This window comes from Neolamprologus brichardi, chromosome 3 (genome assembly GCF_056152115.1).
Source record: "Neolamprologus brichardi isolate AB-2024 chromosome 3, ASM5615211v1, whole genome shotgun sequence".
Lineage (NCBI taxonomy): Eukaryota > Metazoa > Chordata > Actinopteri > Cichliformes > Cichlidae > Neolamprologus > Neolamprologus brichardi.
This window is the reverse complement of record NC_142106.1, coordinates 17,253,660-17,279,371: the sequence shown is the minus strand read 5'-3', so window position 1 is coordinate 17,279,371 and position 25,712 is coordinate 17,253,660. Positions and strand designations below refer to the sequence as shown.

The 25,712-nt window shown below is 37.6% G+C and overlaps 2 protein-coding genes across 2 annotated transcripts; one reads left to right on the top strand and one right to left on the bottom strand.

Annotated features, from left to right (window-relative positions):
- Nucleotides 1-2,103: 2,103 nt before the first annotated feature.
- LOC148103674 (butyrophilin-like protein 10) lies at nt 2,104-5,697 on the bottom strand. The gene is given in 5 exon segments (XM_087838181.1): nt 2,104-2,516; nt 3,820-3,936; nt 4,020-4,298; nt 5,062-5,403; nt 5,619-5,697. Coding segments are annotated over 5 exon segments (1,230 nt in total).
- A 9,963-nt stretch (nt 5,698-15,660) lies between these two features.
- LOC148103673 (low affinity immunoglobulin gamma Fc region receptor II-like) lies at nt 15,661-24,101 on the top strand. Its single transcript, XM_087838180.1, has 5 exons — nt 15,661-15,691; nt 22,429-22,473; nt 22,675-22,932; nt 23,019-23,264; nt 23,959-24,101. The coding sequence occupies exons 1-5, from the start codon at nt 15,661-15,663 to the stop codon at nt 24,099-24,101; spliced, it is 723 nt and encodes a 240-aa protein (XP_087694306.1).
- Nucleotides 24,102-25,712: the final 1,611 nt, after the last annotated feature.

Genomic DNA, 25,712 nt, shown 5'->3' with positions numbered 1-25,712 from the left:
AGGGTTAACTGCACTCATTGTAAATAAATCACTGTCACAAAGTATTAAGTGTGTGACGTGCTGCTTGGGGTTGGACGGGGATGGATCACCCTTTATGTTGTGGTCTGGCCGCGCCTAGACGGGCCATAACACTTGGATGGATTCAATGCTGGCATGACCACAGTGCACACGTCTGATGTCGCTCACAGTGGTCCAAGGGATTGCTCAGGGAGTTTGTGTGTTCGCTCAGACACATGAAAAATTAGAGGGAACATTGTTTATACCCTATTTTTTACCTGCTCACCCTTTCTCCCCCCTTTCATACTGGGCGTCACATCTTCACATTTTGGACATCCAATCAAGTTGTTGATATTTTATCACCCGATGTCCACCCACACCTTATCTGTCACTCTGTCTCTCTGACTTATATGATTTAACACAAAGTTTGTACTTTTAAACTTTAAAATCAATTCATTACATTTCCTTTGTTTTTCTTAACATTCTTTAGCACATTTTCACATGAAAATTTATTGTAACATAATTCAAACACAGGAATACTTTCACCTCTTTAAACTCTGTTAATTCACTTTTTAAAAATGATTTATTTTATTAAACTTCTTTTATTAAATCATACATTTTGTAGTCAGACATTTTCTTAAATTAGTGGCCCCAGGCTGTCACTTTCACCCCCCCATCCTGCACCACACACCCACACACACACCAAGGTCAGACTCTTGGTGAGGAATTAGACACGAAACTGTAAAGGTTGAAGTTGCTCATGAGCACTTACACACCACCACAAAACTCAGACATTAAAACAGTTATTTCCATTAATCAAACTTTGTTTCTCATTGAAATATTGATCTAATATTGATCAAACTTATATTTTGATTCATCTTTGATTTAAAAACAAAAAAGCTTTATTATGAGGAAATAGAGGGAAAGCTCTGTTTTAGAACTTTGATGACTTTTAGGCTACGTCTACACTAGTCCGGATAAATTTGAAAATGGCGTTTTCATCTTAAAATGCTCCGTGTCCACACTACCATTATCAGTCGTTTTCACAGAGTTGTGTGTACACATTGAAACGTCCAAAAACGTTGCGGCAAAATGTTGAGGAAAAGCACCAAGTTTTTTAAATGGACTAACAATTAGGTGGAGTTGTTGCTGCGAGTAACACAAAAGTACAAAGTTGCAAAAGCGAGTGAGAATTAAAGAATTTGGAGAAAAGCTATCTGGAGCATGTACAAACTGATATTAATCTTTAATAGAGCTGTCAAAATTGAGAGCAAACAAAGCAACTGCTGTAACAACTGCCCTCCGCTGTCTTAGTTTAATTGGTCACATGACTGCATCACATGACTAAAATGCGTCATGGTTTTCGAAAAGGCTCCAGGTACGCTGTCCACACTGCGATGCGAAAACGGCGTTTTTAAATGTATCTGCTTTGAAGAGCGTTTTCAAAACACCCCATTTTCCTTGACTGAAAACGCCGTCTCAGTGTGGACAGAAGGCCAAAACGGAGAGAAAAAGATGCGTTTTCAAACAAAAACGTATTAGTGTGACCATGGCCTTACTCACATAAATCTGAATATTAAGACCTTTTAATCTCTCTCACCTCTGATCTAGAGATGACTGGGGGGGACTTTAGTCTCTTTCTACCCCAGATCTCACAACAATACATACCGCATATTTTCATCTTTCTCTCACAGTGTAATTCTTACTTTCACACAGACAGAAGATTAAAAAGATTAAAAAATAATGATACATTTTATCATAACAAAATCTCCTATGATAAAATACAGACAAAATGTCTTGTTTAAGTGTATATAATATAAATTTAAAGCAAATAAATAAAGACATATCAGGTATCGCATTGCAAAATGACAGCAATGAGAAAAAAACCTGCAAAATCCATGTTTTATTTATCGTGTTACTCTGTTGCTCGCTGAGGAAAAAAGAAAAAAATAGGGTTAGGTTCACTACTGAAGACACTGGGAACACAAACTGAACACAACATGACAGTTTGTATATGTGATTTTAGCATGAGACATATTAAAGAAACTCATCCTGGGTTCTTACACACCTGTTCATTGTTTCTCGCTTGTTTCTCTGACAGTTTCTTCAAAATCTTTTTCATTTCTTTGTTTCTCTCAAGTGTTTAATAATTTGTTCCTTGTCTTTTTCTAACTTTCCCTTTCTTTCTGTCATCTGGATTATAGTGTTCTCTGTTTCCTCCATTAGTTTGTCTGTCATCTTTAACAGTTCATCATGTACTTCCATTCTCTTTTCCAGGTCCTTTTCTTTATTTGTAAGTATTTGCCTTTGTTTGCCTTTATCCAAAGCAAAAGCTGGGATAGTCTCCACCATATTCATGATTTCCTTCTTCTCTGTCTTGTCCTCCTGAATCAGTGTGATGAGTTTTTCTCTCTGGTTCTTCAGAGATGTCTTCTGCTCCTTGAGTTTTTTAATGGTTTGTTGGACATGTTCTAAGTCTTCCTCATTGTTCTGAAACTCATCTTCAAGCCTTTGGTTTTCTGTTAGAATAAAAATGCAGGAAAAAAATGTTTAAACCTAATATCGCTGAGAGCTAAAACACATACTTGTTTTTACAAGTATACAATACAAATATAGTATCATACAAACAAAACAAACAAACAAAAAAATCTAGACTCTTCAAGACTAGTAATTACTGTATAATATAATACTGTTTTAAATAAATAAATAAATAAAAACATGAAACAATCTTGAGTGGAATGTATATCCACATACATATCAATATAAGGGTTAATATAAATACCCTGTATTTAACTGTATTTATCTACAAGTATGTAGATCATAGGGATAAAATTTTGGTAATTTCTATGTATTACACATGTGCTGGCAGTTCTAAATTACTATACCAGCATTAAAATGTAAATATAAATAGACAGTTTGAAGCATTACTATTACATTAGAGAGGTGCTGCCAATTTTATTCAAAATCACATAATATCTATTCATACATATTTATATTTATACATATTTTTCACATTTTAATTTCCTTTCACTTTGTTGTTTATAGAAGTAAATGAGTGCGAACATGATATTTTGGTGGCAATACTTACAATCAGGATGAAGCACAAAAAGTTTTTATTATTATTATTGTTGCTATAATAATAATTTTACAGTGGGTGATTTCCTCAAATATTTTTACCTATGCCCCCCCCCCCCAAATGTCTCAGTCACAATAGAGGAAAATTTTTACACATTCAGCAGGTCGTTGTGGCAACCAGTTGGTCTTTTAGAGGTTGAGGGTGTTGCACGGATCGTTAATGGGATGCAAACTGCCAATAAATAATCACACTCTGACTTACCACACTGAATTACCACTTAGTTTATAAATGCAGACAGAGAGTCAAGATATTGCAGTCAATCTGCCCTGATGAGACCAACTCTACATGTCTGTAACACATCTTATTGTAACACAGGACTCTAATCAAATGGTTACCAGCTGGTTATATTCTTTTATAAAAGTAAAGTTGTTGAGAGCCTTCAATTTTGCTGGTAAACCGCTGCCCTGCAGCAATTACATGAACTGCATCTTCAAAGCAACAATTACAAAGGCAATGAGATTACAAGATCACTGCTGTAATAATTTTGGTCATGCTGCAGTCTCCATCCACTGTTTTCCCTTGAGCGCCTTTAACATTACTGTTTATGTGTTTGTGTCATTTTTATTTGAATCACGTTTGTACTTCTTAGCCCTTAATTTTAAAGACAGTTACACTAAAACAAGACATTAAAAGGTCTGATGATAATTTGAGGTTAGGGTAAAAAGTGCTATGAAGTTTGAACTTACTGGTATTTTGTCCACATTTCCATATTAGGATTACTACTGTCCCAAAGCTTATTAAACAGACAGCCAAGTTGACGATAATGTGAACAGCAGTATTAGACTGAACCATAAAGAGATCACCTGTAAATATAAGAAGACAAAATGTTCTAGATTCTACTTTCTGTAACTGAAAATTAAAGGGAGTGATAAAAAAGCATTTCTACCTGAAACATGGATGTGTGTCTCTTTGATTTGACTGATATTCTTCTGTTGAACTTTGCAGGTGAAGCTGTAGCTCTGTCCTTTCTCCACAGTCACTTTACTGCTGACAGTATAGAGCCCATCAGAACCTCTGACAATCTTTGTAGGTTCCACAGAAATGGGTTTTTCCTCACTGTACACCCACAACATCTGAGGCTCTGGATACCAGCCATTAGATTTACACTCTAACACCATTTCATTTTTGACATTGGTGAGTTCTATGACTGGTGAGGAAACTGAACCTGCAAAGAAAAGAATTAAATAGTTACAGTTCGCCCAAATTTATCTCTGATCAATCTTAACTCACATTGTGCTTGTCCTAAGAGACTTATAGATTGACCCAATGAAGTGAAATCAACATTGCCAATCTGGCTGGACAAAATTCGAATATTCTTATTTATTCCATTTGCTCTTGTCAAAATTCCTGTATATAGGCTGAAATTACCCTGTACCTATCCAAGTATTTCCTTTGTCAAATCAACGTTCCTCTGGTCCCTCTTGGTCGTTAAAAGGGCCTCCTTGGCTGTAGTGTTTTTATCATGGGGCCAACTACCCCTCGGTTGGCTAAACGCCTATTTAGTGGGTGCACAAATCCCCTCCAATTATAAATACTGTTGGTTTTTGTTATGCACCTCTCTTATTTGTCCAGCTGTTCCATGTGCTACACTGGTCAGGTTGTGTACCCCTATGGCCAGAATACTAGATTGCCAGTGATTCAGTAGGGATTCCCTCTTGTCAGTTTGTGTCGGTATGCTCAGTCCAAATATATGTTCAAGAAGCATTTTTAGCCCAAATTGGAGCTGGTTTGGTTACCCAAAATAAATGCACTTCTATTCTCAACTCACATGTCTGTGATCCACTTTCTATTGTAGCTGACCCAAGTGTTTCTTTATCCCTCTTGTCATTCTGAGTGCCCTTTGACCCTCAATATCTATGTTGCTTAAAGTCTTTCTTCACATCTAAATTGCAAAGTGAAGAAATTAATCTAAATTAAATTAAACTTACCTACAGCAAGCGTCACCACAGTTTCTGCATTAAATTTAGGTACAAGGCATTTGTATGTTCCTGCATCAGAGAGTTGCACTGTGGAGAGTTTCAGTGAAACGTCTCCACAATGCAGTTTGTTGACAGAGATTGATGTTCTTCCTGTGTACAAAGGATTCTGCTCAGTCAGAAGCTCCACACCCTCTCGCCTCACATAGACAGATCTAGGTTTGAGGTCAGTTCTGGACCAATCCACAGTCAGGTCAACAGCATCCACAGCAGGTTCCAGGTGGCATGGCAAGGTGATGTCATCACCAATCATGGCCACTACTGGCTGAGTTGGACCAATCATTTGATGCTGACCTAACAAATTTAGGCACACAAACAAATTCTGCAGTTTTGTAATTCTAAAGACTTCACGAGTTTCCAAGATCAGGCTGAGTAAGATATGTAACTGATTTATTTAACTAAATCAACATAAACTGTTGCTGTTACAGTGTTTGTTTTCATGTTCTGTTAAAAAACTACAGGTAAGTACTTTAAACTGTGGATTTTCTAAATGTTGGTGTGCAACTTACCACCACAAGATTGTGTTAAAAAAATGAGGATCACAACATGTTGCAAAACCAAGCGATGTCTATCCTTTATATGACTCATTCTAGATGTCTGCAAAAAAAGGGCATATATCAAATCTGCAAAAACAACACACACACCAACTCCAGCCCTGGAGAGCTGGTGTCATGCAGGTTTTAGATGTGTCCTTGATCCAACACAGCTTATTTAAATGGCTAAATTACCTCCTCAACACGTCTTGAAGTTCTCCAGGGGCCTGGTAATGAACTAATCATTTGAGTCGAGTGTGTTGACCCAGGGTGATATCTAAAACCTGCAGGAGACCAGCTCTCGAGGCCTGGAGTTCGACACCCCTGCACTAAGCCATTCTCATGCTAAAATGCCCTTAAAAAAATTCCGTTATTTTAAAATAAAATTCTTAAAAGTTAATCATTTAAAATGTACTGCTCTCCAGACAAACAGTTACAAGACAGATCAATTGCATTGCAGGAAATATGGATATTCAGTTAAAAGACAAACTGGAAAATTATGACTTTTTCTTTGTCATGGTCCCCGTGCCTCGCTGGCTGACTCTGTGTTTTGTTTGTTTTTTTCCTTTGTGCTTTCTCTCTCCTCTGCCGGGGCGGTGCTCATTATGGACTCCCGTCCCTGGCCCACGCACCTGTGCTCACCGTCACACCTGCAACCAATCCCAGCTGATTTGGAGCACTATTTATGATGGCGGACCTGTGTCATCCTTCACTGGATTGTTGAGCCATCAGCATCTGCCCTGGACCCGAGCGAGCGAGCGTATGTGTGCGTTTGGAACCCACTGAGGGGGAGAGCGTGTATTGGATTAATCCCTGTTTCCCCCCTGGAGCCTGTGTGAATTAAACAGCTGGCACTGCGGAAACCCACGGGTGATATGATCAAGTGTTTTGATTTTCATTGCAAAAGAACTGTCTGAATGGTTAACTGAAGTTAACTTGGATAAATTATAGTTAAGGAGTATCACAGATAACGCCCATGTGAGCTGTGTGACTGTTCACCACTACACTGAAATAAGTAGGTTATTACTGAAATACACGTGCTATTTTCAGTAAGTGAATGTGTTTAATTGTAGGCAGAGACATTACTGGATATTCTTGTGTAACTGCTACAGAATAATTTATGTTATACTTTGTTGAGCGTATACTTTGTACGCTCAACATATTCCAGGAAAAAATGCTGGCACCATGAACATGCGGACTGATCCGAGAGGGAGGAGGACGGTAGTGATGGGGCATTTTCAAAACACATCTTTCATCTTTTCGCACTGAGAAGCAAAATTTCCAACTTACTTAGTTTTTCTAAGTTAAGACAACTCAAATAAATTGAGTTGATCAGCATTTTTGCATAAAAAGTACTGGTAACTTACTTAAATTGAGTTCTAATAACAAATTAATACAAATTTAGTTCAGCCTACTTAATATTTTTTATTGAACACAATATTAGATTTTAGAGTGTAATATTTAAAACTCCGCCACTCTGCCTTCCTCTGTAACTGCCTCGTTTGAGTTTTGGATGAAATGTATTCTGGGATATTTGCCTGGGTTTGGCTACAATAGGTAGTGAGCTCATTGGAAACCAAAACAGCCAATCAGATTTTTTGCATCCAACTCTGTGATTGGTTGGTTTTGTGGCACAAATATAACGGTGTACAGAAAGAGTTGAACATAGAGATCTGAGAAAGAGCATATACAAAAGCTGAGCGAGAGGGGCTGTTACTGTGTGTGTATATGGATAATAGTGTAGGATTGAACAAGTTATTTTACTGCTATTTTATTATCAGTATTATTATTGCATTAGAACCACGTAACAAGCATTGCATTAAAGCATTTATTGAAGCTGTTAACATTACATTAAAGTCTGTATTACAGGTGGTATCATAATCATATAATAATCTTTCATTGCAGGTGCAACTGTAATCATTTTATACACATTGCATTTTGGTGCTTATTAAAGAGTTGAAGCTCGGTCAGTTAATGGATGGTCAGAAGCTTCGTCCGGCCGATCTATTGAGTAAAGTGGCCTAGAGCTATGGAAAGATTGCATATACGCTTATAATACATATACCACATATAATCTAGAAACAGGCCTGAATAAAGACCTGAGTGTATTCAGCAACCTGCTGCGTTTGAGTTTGCTTGGTAACAGATGACTCAGAATAAGTCAGGAAGTGTACTTCTGAAATGTCTTTGTTTCCTCTGTAAAGTGTGCATTTTTTTGGTGGTTATTTTGAGGAGCTGTCTGGATGATGCTATTTGAATAACCAGGTTATTCATTATTATCTTTTATTCATTTATATCTTTTGATTAAGCTTTTAGTAGGGGTTCTTGATTAAAACATTTATTCAATATATTACACATATAGTTTCAGTTGTGTACATGCTGGCCTTCTGTCTGGTGGAAAGGTTACAAGGTTTAGCTGGTGAGGTGAGAGGTGAAACTGAGTGCATTTCAGGTTGGCACAAACACACCCACACACACACAGTAGATGGACTCATTTATAGGTGAAAGTTTAATTATATTTTGCTTGTGACTGCAAATTTGGGCCTGCAAAAGAACAGTCCGGGCGGGCGTCCGGCAGCGACAGGAAGCACCTGCCGCGGAGACGGAGACAATGTTCTTTTTTAACTGTGTCACAAGTTGTCAACAGAACATTTGTGGTTTTGAAACTTATGCATGTGATGACGCATGAGGGGGCGTTATAAATTTCCCTGATGATATAAAACAACTGCTTGTGTATTGTTAGGGAGAGATCGATGCTGTCTGCGTACGAATGATCTGATATCATCGTGTTGGTGTTGTTCCCAGATCATCATGAAAATGTTGTTCCAGGTTCAACATTGCAAGTGACCAATCACATTATTGTGACGTTATTCTTTTGCGCACCAACCCATTCATGCATTTATGAAATTCCAATGTTGCAAGGACAATATCAATTCTGCTTAGCGTTTATTAAAGGGTCAGGGTCAAGGTTAGGGTCCGTTGATCGGCGGACAAAGGCGGTTTCTCGCAGCTTAAGTACAGTTTTTTGTTTTACGCCGGTTTTTCCCGAAGTCGCAAAAGTATGACATCACAACATTCTGATTGGTCACTTGCAATGTTGATCCTGGAACAACCTTTAGTATGATGATCTGGGAACAACACCAACACGAGGATATCAGATCGTGCGTCTGCGTACAGTGTTCATCTCCCCCACGTGTGTTCATTAAAATCATCGTTTGACCGACTGTCCTGGACCAGTGTTGTGATTTTGAATCCATCCTGTATCCCTCCTCAATATTTGAACCCTTAACAATAGCAAACACTGAAATTAATTTTTTTGCATGCAGCGATGAATTTTGTTCGCTCAAGTTTAGCTTTTCTTCTTTCAAAATAAATTTCTCCTCAAAATGCAACACTTGTACTTGCAAATTCTTTTTACGTGCACTCATTTTTTTTTTACATGTGCTCAGAATAGTGGCAAAAAAAATAATGCCATAGTTTTTCACAACAGATTTTAGTGTTTTGTTATAAAGTTCTTGTTCGTTTGTTCCCTGTCTCAAAAAAACACACACACACACACACGCAAACCCCACAAACCAAAGAAACAAATAAAAGAGAACGACTTACCACAGATGAAGACTCCAGACTATGACACAGTGATCCAAACTTTCACTGTCAAAGTGAAATGAGTCACTGAAGCTGAGCAGGAAGCAGGAACTAATGCGTCACTGCAAACCTGACATTCCTGTCTGATTAGTTTCTAGTGTTCTATCTATTAGATAAACACTGAGCACTATGAACACAGGGACAGTTGCCTTTAATTGCATATATTTCATCAATCAGATCAGTACAGATCATGTGTAAAACAAAGAGGAGCTCAAAATAGTTTCAGCAGTTTCTTACCACTTTCAATAAGGAGCTCATGTTTTTGGTAGCATTTGCACTTCATTCTCTCTGTAAACACAACAGCTCTAAAAGTTTTGAACGTATTCTGATAAAACTCTGTAGGCTGTAGAGCAGGATCATGTTATAACAATTCAATTAAAATCTGTCTTACATCCACCAAATTCAACTTTATGATTTGTTGGTGGAAAATTGACAAAAAGCCTTAAAACCTAGAAACTACTATGCTTAAAAGTGCGCCGTATAATGTCAATATTTATAAAGTATAAAGATTTAAACTATCATATCACATTTGACCTCTGACCTCTGACTCACTGCTACAGATACACGTGTGGTAAATGCAGACTACAGATACCATGGCAGTGCCAGGATAGTGAGTGATTGCTGAAAATGTTGAAATGTACTCACTCACTTTTTATTATTATTTGTAAATATGTGTACAAATGGTTGTTTTTTGTTTGTTGTTTTTTTTGTACTGTTTTTATCAATAAATCTCAGCAACAAAGGAAATACACCCATGTGTGTTGATTTCTCCCTAAGATGGCAAACAGAAACACAAGTTTCCTTGTGGGTTAGGGTTAGGCTAACCCTAACCCTAGGGTTAGGCTAACCCTAACCCCTAACCCTAACGGCTCAGCACCACCTTATTTACATAACAAAAGCAGCAGTTCACAGTTCAGTTCAGGATATTAGCTAAAAGCGTACCAGCCATTTGGCTGGTTGGCGGGTTTTAAACGTAGAAAAGCCAAATGGCTGCTCTCTGGGAGTTCCTGTGTTAACAGATCAACCCGGAAGTTAAAGTAAAAGGAGGCAGCACAGCTGGAACTCTGTGTGTTCAGGGCACAAATCATCGTTCATATGTCACTTCACTGTTGTGATCTTTGTAAAGAATCATTTTTACCTCTAACATTGTTCTTTTCATTCACAACTGCTGTTTGCAGAGGTCTGGTTCGCAGCACTGTTGTCATCACCACAGTTTTAGCAACGTTTGACTCTGAAAAAAAATTTTTTTTAATTAATAACAGAGGCAGATAAAAATACTACATGACATATCAAATAATAATTTCTCTAAGAAGGCTTAAAAGAACTTTATATAATGTCAAATTACTCATTAAAGTCAAAGCTAGAATAGCTCAGTGCGACATCATCAACAGTGAGTTAGATATTAAACATTTCCTGGAAGAACTCACCAACAACCAGCCGGATATCTGCAGATCTCTGCATGCTCTGTATCTCTGGGAGGAAACATCTGTATATTCCGTCATCTGAGAGCTCCACCTTCCTGATCTTGAGCGATGCGTTGCAGCTTTTCAGGCCTTGAACAGCTCCGACCTCCCAGCGTACCTCCACATCTTCATGTTTACGTCCTCCTGGTTTTGGTGGTAACAGTACACATACATGTGCTGGCTTTGTGCATCTTTGGGGTCAGGAGGAAGGACCAGTCTCCACCATTCCACTGTCAGCTCCTTGTCCTCAACTGGAGAGGCTGCACGTGACACGGCAGGATGACATCATCACCATGAATGGCCACGACTGGCTGAGATGAACCAATCATCTGAAGATAACCTGAGACACAGAGAGGAAGGGTGAAATATAAAATACTGTGTTTTTAGAACAGGGTGAATGGCAAAAAACATCATATTTTGAATGGTTGGATCTTAACAAGGTTCCAAGTAGAGCTTCAGTGTGCAACAAGAAGAAATGGGAGTGAGAAAAACAGTTTTTTGAGCATGCAATTTATTTAAAACAACTTTTAAACTGCTTTAACAGCTGATCTAAACTTTAGGATCACACCTAAAAAAACCCCAAAAATCTTTAAACCCACCCAAAACAGAAATCAAAGTTCCAAACATGAACTGATAATGAGTAGCTCCACTGTTATTGTTGAACACATCAAAAATTAATTGCAGCATGCTTGATGCAAGTGTTTCCATGAGTTGGTTGGAAACATGGTGAATGGTGAATACGGGTCACGAAGGGATTCTACTGTTTGGAACTGTTGGCCCTTTTTGTAAACTTCCCTTACCATTCATCCCCAAAGGTTCGTAAGTGGATTTAAATCAGAGGGACATACAGTATGGCCCAAAAAAAGTGGTGTAATTCTCCTGGAAAAAGTCCCTTGTGCTGCGGGCATTGTGTACTGTAGCATTGTCCTGTTGAAAAACCCATTTGCCACACAGATGAAGTCCCTCAGTCATGAGGGATTCTCTGCAACCTCTGGACATAACCAGCAGCCGTTTGACCCCCCTGCACCTCCTGAAGCTCCACTGTTTCACTGAAGGAAAAATCACTCCAGACCATTATGGCGCCCCCTCAACTGTGGCATGTAGAAAACATCTCAGGTGGGGTGTGGATCTCATGCCAGTAACATTGGAAACCATCAGGACCGTCAAGGTTCTCATCAGAGAATAAAACTTTCTTCCACCTTTCAGTGTCCCATGTGTGGTACTCCAAACGTTCGGTTCTGTTGCGTTTCAAGGATACAAGGCCTTTGAAGAAGTTTTATGTTTCTGAAGCCCTTCAGTCTCAGATGCCGTCTGATGGTTATGGGGCTGCAGTCAACACCAGTAACGGCCTTAATTTGGGTCGAGGATCATCCAGTGTCTTGACGGACAGCCAATTGGATCCTCCGGCTCCGTGCTGGTGAAATTTTTTTGAGTCTTTCACTTGACTTTTTTTCCCCAAAACCCTCAGATCATTTGAGAAATTCCAAATGACTATCTTACAGTGTTCCACCTCAGCAGCGATGGTGCACTGCGGGAAACCCTGTTCAACAACGTGACCACCTTCAAAAATTTTTTTCTTTTTTGCCTTTGCCATCAGAAAGTCATGACAGTGTGATTACCTGACAGAAAATGACAATGAATCCATATTTTGCACAGATTTGGCCTTTTAAAGGCATGTGGTCCTAAACTTGTGATCAGCTGTAAAACAGCATGTTTCAGTTTAAGTGTTGTTGTCAATAAAAGTTGTTTTAAATAAAGTGCATGCTCAAAAAATGTTTTGTCCCACTCCCATTTCTTTCTGTTGCATGTTGAGGCTCAACTTGGTGCCTTGTTAAGATCAAACCATTCAAAATATTCACATTTTTCAAGTGGTCTTAAACATTTGATCGGGACTGCATGAACACAGAATTGTTAAGTAATATTAAAACAGTTTGTTCAGGTGTTTTGTTCATCAATGATAATATGTGGATTATCAAAGATCATTATGTAGTCTGCTGCATTCTAGTGGTTACTCATGGTATGGCAACGTGAGGTGACCAGAACAACAAATTTCACATTATATGCAGACTTATTCAAAATTTAGAGGTTATCTATGCCTTGATTTACCTGTTAAGATTGTCCTCTACAATAAAGATAAGAGAGATCATTCTGCCCTCTCCCCTGTTTCACTTCTTAAGTGGGTGAAATCCCATGTGGTTTTGTTTACTGACACAGTCTGCTGACTGACTCTGAAAAATTACTGATAAATTGATCATGTAAAAATGAAAGTAAGTGTAAGTTATAGATTCTTACTGACATGAACATTAACCTTTAATGCAGAAAAAGCAAAGAGTTCAAAAAAAGATTTATGCAGACTCATGGCAATCTCTCTCTTATCGCTTCATCCTGCAGTACACCTACAGTAACACACAGAGAACCCACTCTCAGTAACAAAGAACTAAACAATCAATACAATACGATACAATATAACTTTATTTATATAGCACATTTAAAAAACCACAGGTATGCCAAAGTGCTTCACAGAATGAATTAAGAGCAATAATAAATACAAATAGATAAAATAATACAAATAAAAAATAAAATAAAATGATTGCAAATAAAATATACTAACAGGTGGGAGACATAACTAACCAATAATACACCAGGCATAGTTGGCACAACCCCAAAGGCTGAACGTTAAACATTATAACATTGATAAAGCGAGAAAGGTACAGTACACTTAAAAATGCGGGCTCTAAGAGGCGGGAAAAGCAAGGCTAAATAAAGAGGTTTTTTAACGAGATTTAAAAGATTGAATTGAATCAGACGCCTGAATGAGATTTTTCCAGAGGTAGGGTGCAACAGCGGCGAATGCGCGGTCAACTCTGGTCTTGAGCCGAGATCTAGGTCGCACAAGGAGCATTTGGCCTGCTGATCTAAGCGCTCTCCCAGGGGTGTAAAATCTGAGGAGGTCTGTAAGATAGTTGGGCGCGATGTTATTTATGATTTTTAAAGTGAGCAATAAGATTTTAAAATCAATGCGAAATTTAATAGAGAGCCAATGCAGGTCGGAAAGAACTGGAGTAATAGACTCAAACCTGCCAGTTCCAGTTAGGAGACGCGCAGCCGCATTTTGAACGAGCTGAAGTTTGTAAACAAGGGCAGAATGGAGACCAGTATAAAGGGAATTACAGTAATCTAATCTTGATGTAACAAAGGCACGGATTCGTTTTTCCAAGTCCTTACATGGTATGTAGGGTTTGGCCTTAGAGATTGGACTCAATTGATTGAAACTCAATTTAACCACAGAGGACACATGTTTGTCCAGCTTGAAGGAACTGTCCAAGACAAGATGCAGATGAACTGCTGAGTCTTGTAGAAGAGCCACCTCCACGGGACAAGACTCAGCAGTCCATCTGCATCTTAAGGATAAAGGACACTCTTTCGAGGATGCCAATGTTCACATTTTGGACAGAGAGGACAGATGGTTTGAAAGAAGAGTGAAAGAAGCCATTTACGTCCACTGTGAGCGACCATCTTTGAACAGAGGTGGTGGTTTACGACACCAACTGTCTGCCATCTATAATCCAATTTTGAGATCCCTTCCCAGACGCCTTAACGCCCACTCACATCCTGGGCCATCTGACCTCAGGAAATCACATGATAGGGTGGGGCCAGGTTTCACAATGAGCTCACGCGAAACCCTGGCTGATTGTGACCCACACCCAGTTCCACACCTTGGCTCATGTGATTAGGTAGAGCAGCGGTCCCCAACCCCCGGGCCTCGGACCGGTACCGGTCTGTGAGTTGTTTGGTACCGGGCCGCGAGAGTAGAGGCTCAGGTGCGAAATGTATGTCTCCAAAAGTTGATTCTGTTCATCTGGAAGTAGCGTTTTCTGGGAGAAACGTTTCATCACTCATCCAAGTGACTTCTTCAGTCTCCTGTGGTTTTCAGGGTTTTTATCAGTTTTCAGCGTTATTTTGTTATTGTTTTTATCGTTAACTCGGTTTTCCTGGGTCTTTTCACGTGTGTTATGAATAAATCTTCTTTTTTTTCGGTACCGGTACTAGGTTAATTTTGTTGTATTTATCCGCGACACCTTAAAGACCGGTCCGTGAAAATATTGTCGGGCATAAACCGGTCCGTGGCGCAAAAAAGGTTGGGGACCGCTGACTTAGAGGATCATCAGGGGGTCCTTTGTTTGTCCCTCTTTGGGGGGAAACTCCCACTGGGTTTAAATCTGGGACTCTCCACCATTTGACCTTAAAACTGAAGAAGCTTCTCGATGAGAGGTGAAACATCTTCAAGCAACTCAAAGAAGTCCAGACGCTTTTCTTTGCAAGCTCCTTAGATGTCTTTATCTACTGAACAGATTATCACTAAAATTATTTAAATATTGTAACTATTGATGGCTTTCATATATTCTTCAACAATGTTTCTCTTGTGCCTGCAAGAAAATTGTGTTCTTTTTTATTATTTGTTTATAATTGTGTTAAAATATCTTAATAAATATAAATTTGGTAAATATTTTATACTCAATGAACTTTGAAGAAGATTTGAGTTTATCTTGATTTTCTTGTTTTTCAGCAACAATATTACTGTACCATCAGTTAAGTCATTGTAAGCTAGTGATGAACATCAAAGTAACAATGCGAGCGTGGGAAACATGAACCAGCCTGCTAATTGTGTCAGATGCAGCAAAAGTCTGAAGTGGTTACTTGTTCCACCCACTGATAGTGAACTTGACTATCAGTGACGCTCGACTTGTCACAAAAGCAAATCGGTCTCACTGGAAACTACTTTCATTAAACTACTTTGTTGCATAGCATGAAGTTTTAAAAATACTGGATATTAAAAAAGTTTGAGCAGCAGAAAGACACCCGTGCTTACTGCCGTAACACCTCAGTCTTCAGTTTTGCAGCACAACAACATGGATGTCAGAGCTCTCGGCATCAGACTGTGTGAGTAATTTCTCATTTTCATTAGAAAAAAAATAATTATATATATATATATATAAACAAATAAGATAAATACACATAAATAATAGATACATTTAATATATAATAGATAAAATTGGTAAATATAATATACAATAAATAAATGCATTTTGATTTATCTTGATAAATGTGTCAGTTTTGTTTTTTGTTCAGTCCTTTGTAACAGAAAGGACTGTATTTTTATGAAACATGAGATGTCATCTTTGTCATATCTTTATTCCACCTTCAAAAGGTTAAAGTTATAAATTCTGTCTAAAATGGAATGATTTCGTTTGTTTTACTTTAAAATGAAGTAGCCCATAGCCTAGTGGGCAAGTTATGATATGTAACAAAATGTTTTATTATTACCTGCAAGTCAGCAACTCTTTTATCTCTTCAGTGGTGACCATTATGATTCTGCTGGGAGTTCAAGCTGAGAGAGTTGGTGAGTACCAGCTATGTTCTTGTTTATATAAACTTCATTTTCCATTTTGGAGGAGCAAACAATTCAATTAATTTTTTTTTGTATTTTATTTAGCATTTTATTTATTTCATCAATCAAATACAGTCCAGAGTTTTCAGTAGTAAAATACTTTTTTGTGGTAATGGTTGATATAAGTAAGTTAATCAGATGCGTAAAATATCCAAGATTTTTTTTAAAAGCTTGTGTAATCTTCAGGTATTTTATCTTCCCTTTCTTTTTTAAATTTCTTCCACATTCAACACTGTTTCAAAGATGCAGACCTTTTCTCTTCTGAGGACGCACCATGGATCCTTGCCATTGCTTTATTGAGCGCTCTGGTGCTGTTCCTTGGAATGGATTTTGGCAACGATTGCTGGTACAGAAATAAAGGTAATATTTTATAAACTAAGAGACATGAAACTTTGTGTTCATTAATGTTGAAAAAAAAAGTTATTTTGATTTATTTTTCATGGTCATATATATATTATATATATATCGTATTTCCCGGACTACAAAGCGCACCTGAATATTAGCCGCACAAGCTAAAATTAGGGGAAAATCCTGTTTTGTACATACATTAGCCGCACCTGACTAAAAGCCGCAGGGTTCAAAGCTTGTGCAAAAAGTAGCGGCTTATAGCCCGACAATTACGGTATATATATATATATATATATATATATATATATATACAGTGGGGCAAAAAAGTATTTAGTCAGCCACCGATTGTGCAAGTTCCCCCACTTAAAATGATGACCGAGGTCAGTAATTTGCACCAGAGGTACACTTCAACTGTGAGAGACAGAATGTGAAAAAAAATCCATGAATTCACATGGTAGGATTTGTAAAGAATTTATTCGTAAATCAGGGTGGAAAATAAGTATTTGGTCACCTCAAACAAGGAAAATCCCTGGCTCTCACAGACCTGTAACGTCTTCTGTAAGAAGCTTTTCTGTCCCCCACTCGTTACCTGTATGAATGGCACCCGTTTGACCTCATCATCTGTATAAAAGACACCTGTCCACAGCCTCAACCAGTCAGACTCCAAACTCCGCCATGGCCAAGACCAAAGAGCTTTCGAAGGACACCAGGAAAAGAATTGTAGACCTGCACCAGACTGGGAAGAGTGAATCTACAATAGGCAAGCAGCTTGGTGTGAAAAAATCAACTGTGGGAGCAATCATCAGAAAATGGAAGACATACAAGACCACTAATAATCTCCCTCGATCTGGGGCTCCACGCAAGATCTCATCCCGTGGGGTCAAAATGATCATGAGAACGGTGAGCAAAGATCCCAGAACCACACGGGGGGACCTGGTGAATGACCTGCAGAGAGCTGGGACCAAAGTAACAAAGGTCACCATCAGTAACACACTACAACGGCAGGGAATCAAATCCCGCAGTGCCAGACGTGTTCCGCTGCTGAAGCCAGTGCATGTCCAGGCCCGTCTGAAGTTTGCCAGAGAGCACATGGATGATACAGCAGAGGATTGGGAGAATGTCATGTGGTCAGATGAAACCAAAGTAGAACTTTTTGGTATAAACTCAACTCGTCGTGTTTGGAGGAAGAAGAATACTGAGTTGCATCCCAAGAACACCATACCTACTGTGAAGCATGGGGGTGGAAACATCATGCTATGGGGCTGTTTTTCTGCCAAGGGGACAGGACGACTGATCCATGTTAAGGACAGAATGAATGGGGCCAAGTATCGTGAGATTTTGAGCCAAAACCTCCTTCCATCAGTGAGAACTTTGAAGATGAAACGAGGCTGGGTCTTCCAACATGACAATGATCCAAAACACACCGCCCGGGCAACAAAGGAGTGGCTCCGTAAGAAGCATTTGAAAGTCCTGGAGTGGCCTAGCCAGTCTCCAGACCTCAACCCCATAGAAAATCTGTGGCGGGAGTTGAAAGTCCGTGTTGCTCGGCGACAGCCCCAAAACATCACTGCTCTTGAGAAGACCTGCATGGAGGAATGGGCCAAAATACCAGCTACTGTGTGTGCAAACCTGGTAAAGACCTATAGTAAACGTTTGACCTCTGTTATTGCCAACAAAGGTTATGTTACAAAGTATTGAGTTGTATTTTTGTTATTGACCAAATACTTATTTTCCACCCTGATTTACGAATAAATTCTTTACAAATCCTACCATGTGAATTCATGGATTTTTTTTTCACATTCTGTCTCTCACAGTTGAAGTGTACCTCTGGTGCAAATTACTGACCTCTGTCATCATTTTAAGTGGGGGAACTTGCACAATCGGTGGCTGACTAAATACTTTTTTGCCCCACTGTATATATATATATATATATATATATATATATATATATATATACATGCATGTATGAATAAATTACATTTTAAACAAACACAATCAAAGCATAAAAACAGTCTTCTTTCTGGTGTTGTTTTTCCTACATTTTTAAAATGTGTACACAGTAGTGTGAATGTTCCATTCTAAATAATTTTAATAAAACTAATTAATTAGCCCGAGAGGCTCAAGAGAAAAAATATCCAAAAACTATTTAAAAACTTTAGTATTGAGAAATAATATATATATTTTGAGCAATATAATTTTGTATTTCTGAGTTCTGCAATGCTAGGAAAGCAACACTGAAGCTTGACTAGCAGTAAAATGTAGGATAAAAATCAAGAAGCTGTTTAGAGCATCAGATAATTATTTCATTAAGATGAAACTGCCAAAAAATAATGTTCGGATGTAAGAATGCTATTATTTTCTTCTGATTGTCAAGAAAATTAAAACTAAAAATTAAAATGAGATCTAATGAATACAGAAAATAGAAAATAGTTTTCATCATCAGTGATGTTACTGTGATCGTCTGTCCTCTCACTCCGTCTGTATCTCTCCACTAGATGATGAGACGTTATCTTCTAGAGCCATTTACTACACCTTATGTCCGGGCGAGACTGAACTCAAAGGTAAGATTAACTTTGATTAGTGATTCTTCATGTATTGCATTCAGATAATATGTAATATGTGGTGCATGGTAAATATTAAATACTAGCAATAATAATAAAAAAACTTTTGTTCAAGGCAAAAAATTACTGTTTTTTTAAGTAGCTGCTATATGGAGTTTATTTCTGGTGTGTGACACAAACAAAAACATTTTTTTATCCTTTAAAGAAAATAAATACATGTTTTGTTCTGTACTTCTTTTTTTATATGACAGGTCTCAAAAAAAGAGCTGACTGAAGACAAAATCACATCTGAGTGGAATTGAAGACGATGAAGTATCACATATTGTTATTGCGATTTAAGAAGCTGTACATGGTCTGCTGGGTATATAACTAAACAATAAAGAACTATAAGTACCAATAAAGTTCACATACTAACAAACGCGTCTGTCTGTTATTTAGACTTAAATTAAACCACTTGTTGCATCTTCTCTTTTTGCTTGTGCACGAATGTTGTTTAAAAGAAAAAAGCTGCTGCAGCTCATTTCTTGTAAACAGCAGGTTCTCACTGTGGTCAACCACTAATATAAATGTGTCGCATTGCTTTGTTTTCCAAAACAGATGAACCAAATTTGTGGTGAGCAGTGAAATACACCTGCAAAGTTTGCTACTGAGAATATCTATATGTCTGGTCAGTGTTGGGGAGTAACGGAATACATGTACCGCCGTTACGTATTTAAAATACAAAATATGAGTAACTGTATTCCGTTACAGTTACCGTTTAAAAAGGTGGTATTTAGAATACAGTTACTTTGTTGAAATAAATGGATTACACGGCGGTACTTCCCTGTTTCATATTGTGGCGGGTCAGGACTGTTTGGGTTTTGTTTGACAGCTACGTTCTGTTGTTCCAGGTGGCAGCGTTACGGTTGCCATGGTTACAGGGTGACGCTCTCTCTCTGCGTGTTTCCTGGGTGAGAGAGCGCCTGTTGTTGTTGTGCTAAGCTAATAGGCAGAATGCTACAGGTATAGCTCTAAAGAATGTAGCATCATAGGCAGTGTAGTCCGTGCTGCAGGGAGAATGGACTGCCATACACGTTATGTGTCTGTGAGCGAGGGAGGGAGAAAAAGGAAAAGTACGAGCTGTCATCGAGCAAAAACGGGAGCTGGAAGCATGTAAATATAATAATAACCACTGCAGCCAAGAAGAGAGCCTGACGAGCCCAGTTGTAAGTAAGCTATTAAGACTCGACTGTACACCGTGTTCGTGTTTTCCTCCAAAAACAATAAGTTCCGTTGGAGCAGCCTTTCAACGCCTCTCTCTGTCTCTCACTAGCAAAGTTGACCCAGACAACAAAGTAAAGCTAGTTTTCGGCTACGAGCCCGACACAGAACCCACGTATTAGCCAGAGGTCCCTTTACTACGGTTCGGAGCCGCGGACCTTCAGTAACAGTAATAAATCACAGCAATAGTACATTCATGTAGTTGTAAACAGCATGATAATATATTAAGTAATCCAAAGTATTCAGAATACGTTACTCTCATTGAGTAACGTAACGGAATACGTTACAGAATACATTTTGGGACATGTATTCTGTAATCTGTAATGGAATACATTTTAAAAGTAACCTTCCCAACACTGTGTGTGGTCTAGTGCTCAGACTAAATACCTGGTGGCTTGTTTCATGCTGCAGCAGAAACTGTTCAGTCGAGTCAAAGAAAACAGGCTAATTTTGTAGGTCAAACTGTGTCTCTTGAGAAGTGAGAAGAAGATATGATTAAGATGCTGAGAGGTGCTGCTCAGCTCTTTTCTGCTTCAATATTTATAGTAAGCTTATAATTCATAGGCTAATTATAAGTATAAGGATAAAAACCTTCAGCATATATCATGATGAATATGGATTCTAATATGTTATCAATATGGATTTTAACAAGGTACTAATTTATCAAGCATATTTAATATGTTTACGTGATAGCAGAAAATGTAACTATGGAAAGGATTAGCATTACTCTTTTTCTTATTAAATGAACTCTTGAAATTTAGACATTATTGAAATTTTATCTTTAGCCAACTGGATAGTTTGGTACTTAATCCGTGGTCTTTTCCCTGCCATATGAACCTAGAGATTATTTTATCCCACTCCTGAAATTGTTTATCAGTTATTTCAACTGGGAGTGTTAGGAACAGATAAAGCATCCTAGGCAAAATATTCATTTTGAAATTTAAAAATTGGTATTAAGTTCCATCTTTTAATATCCTCATTTATTTTATAACACAAAGGTTTAAAATTTACATGATATATTTTAGAGAGATCTTTAGTGATATTTATTCCAGGTTTGCTGTTTAGTTTTAGTTTTTCCCAGTTCAGGTTATTTTTAGTTCTGTTTTTGCCATCCCTGCCTTGTTTTCTGTTGTTTACAATAAACCTCCCTCATGTCTCAGTAAGTGCCTGCATTCCTCCTCTTTCTTACACATCACATCACATCTTGATTATGGTGACCACAGAAGGATCAACAGACTATATAAAATGTCAAGAGTTTCACTGGGTCAGATCATTTTACAAGTAAAGAAACAGGTGAACAACCTTCTGATGGATAAATACTACTTGTTACAATGCTGTTTTTTTTCCTACAAAATATTAACAATCTATATTTGAAAAACTGTAATAGCAGGTGAGGCAGTCGTGATAACAGCTTAGAATTAACCATTAAAAAGGCAGCTCTCCGATCTTTAAAATTTAATTTAGATCGGATTTAATTAATCCGATCTAAATTAAATTAATTGGTAAACATTACTAATAATATTTTTAAATGATCTGCAGTAAATAATGAAGCCATCAGCAAGTCAATATTACATTTTTTTTTCAGTTTTGATAAAGAATTTAATGTTATTAAATGTATGTTAACATGCTAGTACATCAAAGTATGAAGGTGACCATGAGAAATAATTTTTCTCCTGATCTGTGGGTAACTTGAATGCAACGCAGCTTCTTTGAAAACTATTTTTGTTTAGCATCGCTTTAGCTGCAGAAAGAAACCACACAGTAGAACCCCCCATGCTCACTGTCAGTTGTCTCCACAGTCAGCAGCACAGCATCATGGATGTCACAGCTCCGTGCATCAGACTGTGTAAGTGTCTATTTCCACATGAAATATAGGTTCAGCTTATTTATTAATCATTATAGCCACCATTAAATAATAGTAATTATTAAATGCCAAAGATTTAATAATTAATTTGTCTTTACAAATTTGTTGTACAACTTATAAGATGTTAAAATACATTTATCAGCAGCTGTAGGACTCAACAGAATATTTGTAACCCGTGGCTCTTTGGTCTCTTCAGTGATGACTCTCATGATCCTGCTTTGTGCACATGATCAAAAAGTTGGTGAGTGTCATAAGTTTCCTCATTGAACTGAACACTGTTCATGGTTTTGTGTTTGTCGGAGCAGACAATGTATGAATGTATAAATAGTAGGAAAAAAAGTATTTTTAGTGAACATGTAATTTTGCTCAAGTGATGTTTTTTTCATTGTTTAACAAACAATACTTTTATTACAAGTCTGAAACTTTTTTTTCTTTTTCTCAGATGCAGTTTCTCTTCGTATCGCTCCAAACAGATTGCAGTTCTTTGAATATGAATCAGTGATATTTTACTGTGAGGATGCTGTTTATTGGGAAGTTGTGCATAATTTCAAAGGGAAAATAAACTCATGCAGTCACAACAACCAGGGAAAAGCAGGATCATTGTGCATAATAAAAAGTGTGTATCCAGATGACAGTGGAGAGCGCTGGTGTGAGACTAAAGGAGCAAACAGAAGCGACAGCATCAACATTACTGTCACTGGTAAGTTTGCACTGGGACAACAATTTATTTCAAACTTAGTTTAAATAAATTTCACAGCAACTAAATCTCAGATTCTTGTTATTCAGCTGGATCTGTGATCCTGGAGAGTCCTGCTGTTCCTGTGATGGAGGGTGAAGCTGTGACTCTTCGCTGCAGAAACAAAACTGCTTCCTCCAACTTCACCTCTAATTTTTATAAAGACGGAGCTCATGTTCACAGCAGCTCCACAGAAGACATGATAATCCACAGAGTTTCAAAGTCAGATGAGGGACTTTACAAGTGCAACATCTCAGGAGGTGGACAGTCACCGGAGAGCTGGCTCAGTGTCACAGGTGACAAACACCAATGTTTAATGTCCACATGACACAAAAATTCCATCAATACAGTAAAAATTCAAGATCTATAGATGCTGTCAGACAAACTCATGGTAAAAACCATGTTACCAACAATTTATCTTTAAACAGGGGTGAAAATCTTTCACTGATGTCAAATTGTATTTTGTAACCATTCAATTTTATTCATGTGACAAAATCTGCATAATTACATTTGATTAACAATTGCTATAGTGCAAAAAATGTAAGCGGACAGTACACATTTACATATATATTTTAAAGATGGTCTCAGATTCTGTGATTTTAACTATAAGGTTAATGGACGACTACTGTAAAGCAATAAGTCTGGGATTTTAGCTGTCTCTGCCACCTTAACTAGATTAGTCTTTTGTTTAAATAATCATATGTCATATATGTCATATATGATATATTATAAATGAGGATAGTACATAATTAGCCAGAAGAAGAAAGAAGTCACTTGGATGAGTGACAAAACATTTCTCCCATTTAAAACGCTACGTCCAGATGAACACAATCAACCTTTTGGGATATTGAACCAGAGCAGAGACAGTCAGTGTATTGAACAGTGTATTGAATATTGTTTCCAAACTGTTATACAAAATGCATTTAACACATTGAAAGTTCACTGTGTCTCACAAAGTAATTTCTATCATCTCTGCATCCCATTACACAGAGACATTAACAGACCACTCCTCAGAGCCCACCTGTCATATTTACCTCATCTTACGAAATGTCTTCACTCTGATGATGGTGGTTCTGCTGCTGCTTTTTGTGGGACTTCTTCACTTTAGGAAACTCGGAGCTACAGCTAACTAATGGTTGCCCAGCTATAAATGTCACTGTGACACAAGAGAAAATGATTCAGCTACTGATGAAAAATAGAAACATCAAAGCTAAAGAGTTAATATCACATCATAATTCATCTGAATACTCAATGAAGAATTTTGCATGCTGTATTTTTAAGCTTTTAGCAGCAGGTGTATGTAAGTGCTGTGACATCTTTAAGAAGTTAAAACAATAAAAAACAAAATAAAAGTCATATATGTAGAAACATTTTTTAGACAACCACCATAATTCTGACAAACATCTGCAAAATTACTGCAGTATTGCTACTTGTCTAGTAAGATACTTTCATTTGTGTTTGTTTTTGTGGACACAAGTGAGAAGCATGACGTTTTATGTACTAGTATCTGTCTCACTTTTATCTGATTGTATTTTATATGCTAAAAATAATAAATGCATTAAACAAAGATTTAATCATATACTTAAATAATTGCTTTTTTAAAAAAATTCTTTTAAATTGGCTGTTGTGCAGTAATTTTAATGGTACAGTTAACTTGAGATCAAGTTGAGATTGTGAGTGATTTTGATCCCCAAACTACAATTTGTAAATGTTTCACAATAAATTTTAGCAAACTGCAAACCTTGCTGTTTTCAGAGGGAGAGTGCAATTGTTGTATTTCAGTGATTTATCTTCGGTTATAATGGCAAACACCAGCAGATGTGATCAAAGGTACAAACCTGAAGCATGAAAATGCCCATTGAAAGACAAAAGCCCACACTGCTTCCTGCTCTGAAGAACTTATTTGCATTTGGAGAGCTGCTTCCTCTTTCTCACATGCTTGCAAACAGTTATAAAAGTCTCATTATTTTTACTTATAGGTGTCACGACTGCAGTTATTTGTTCACTCAAACATAAACGTGAAATGTAAAGTTAAAGTTAAAAAACTAAGAGTAACAGTGAACTTTTAAATCTATGGTCAAGTGCTTTAACTGTGAAAGCTCTTAATAATTATTTATGAAATTGTCGTCATCTTTTTATTTGAGGTTGCCAGAGAAAGAACTTTTGAAGAACCTGGTAGATCTGAAAAGATCTTACCATCCAGTGTAATGGTGCAGGGGAGCATTTCTATGCCCCCATTAGTACCAACTGAGAATATTTAAAAAATCACAGCCTACCTGAGTGTTGTTGCTGGTGTCCACCACTTTACGATCACAGTGTGCCCATGTTGTGATGGTTTCTTACAAGAGCTCAAATCATCTCGCACTGGTTTCTTCAATATGAAGATGAATTAACTGTATATAAATGGTCTTCATAGTCGCCAGATCTCAGTCCAATAGTACACCTTTCAGATGTGGTGGAAGAGGAGAGTAATATCCCAAAGACGAATAAACAATAACATTAAGGAGAAGAAAAATAACTTTATTTATCAAAGGAAAGTCTGATACAGCTCATCCGCTATTTGTATGAGAACTAAAAAGCCTGATGGCTACAGGGCCGAATGATTTTCTGTGTCTCTCTGTTTGAAATAAGAGAAAGAGAGGAGAATTCCAGTACTGATGTGTTTGTTGTTGTTTTTGTTCGATAAAGATATTATAAAGTAGTTCATCTGTATTCAGGGACCAGTCTAGATTGTTTTTTAGGTT

Bases quoted from the DNA above. Each gene is read 5' to 3' on its own strand.
- LOC148103673 (XM_087838180.1), top strand. From the start codon at position 15,661: ATGGATGTCAGAGCTCTCGGCATCAGACTGT. The intron at 22,474-22,674 runs GTGAGTGTCATA...TCTTTTTCTCAG, and splicing joins TGCACATGATCAAAAAGTTG to ATGCAGTTTCTCTTCGTATC. The intron at 23,265-23,958 runs GTGACAAACACC...CCCATTACACAG, and splicing joins GAGCTGGCTCAGTGTCACAG to AGACATTAACAGACCACTCC.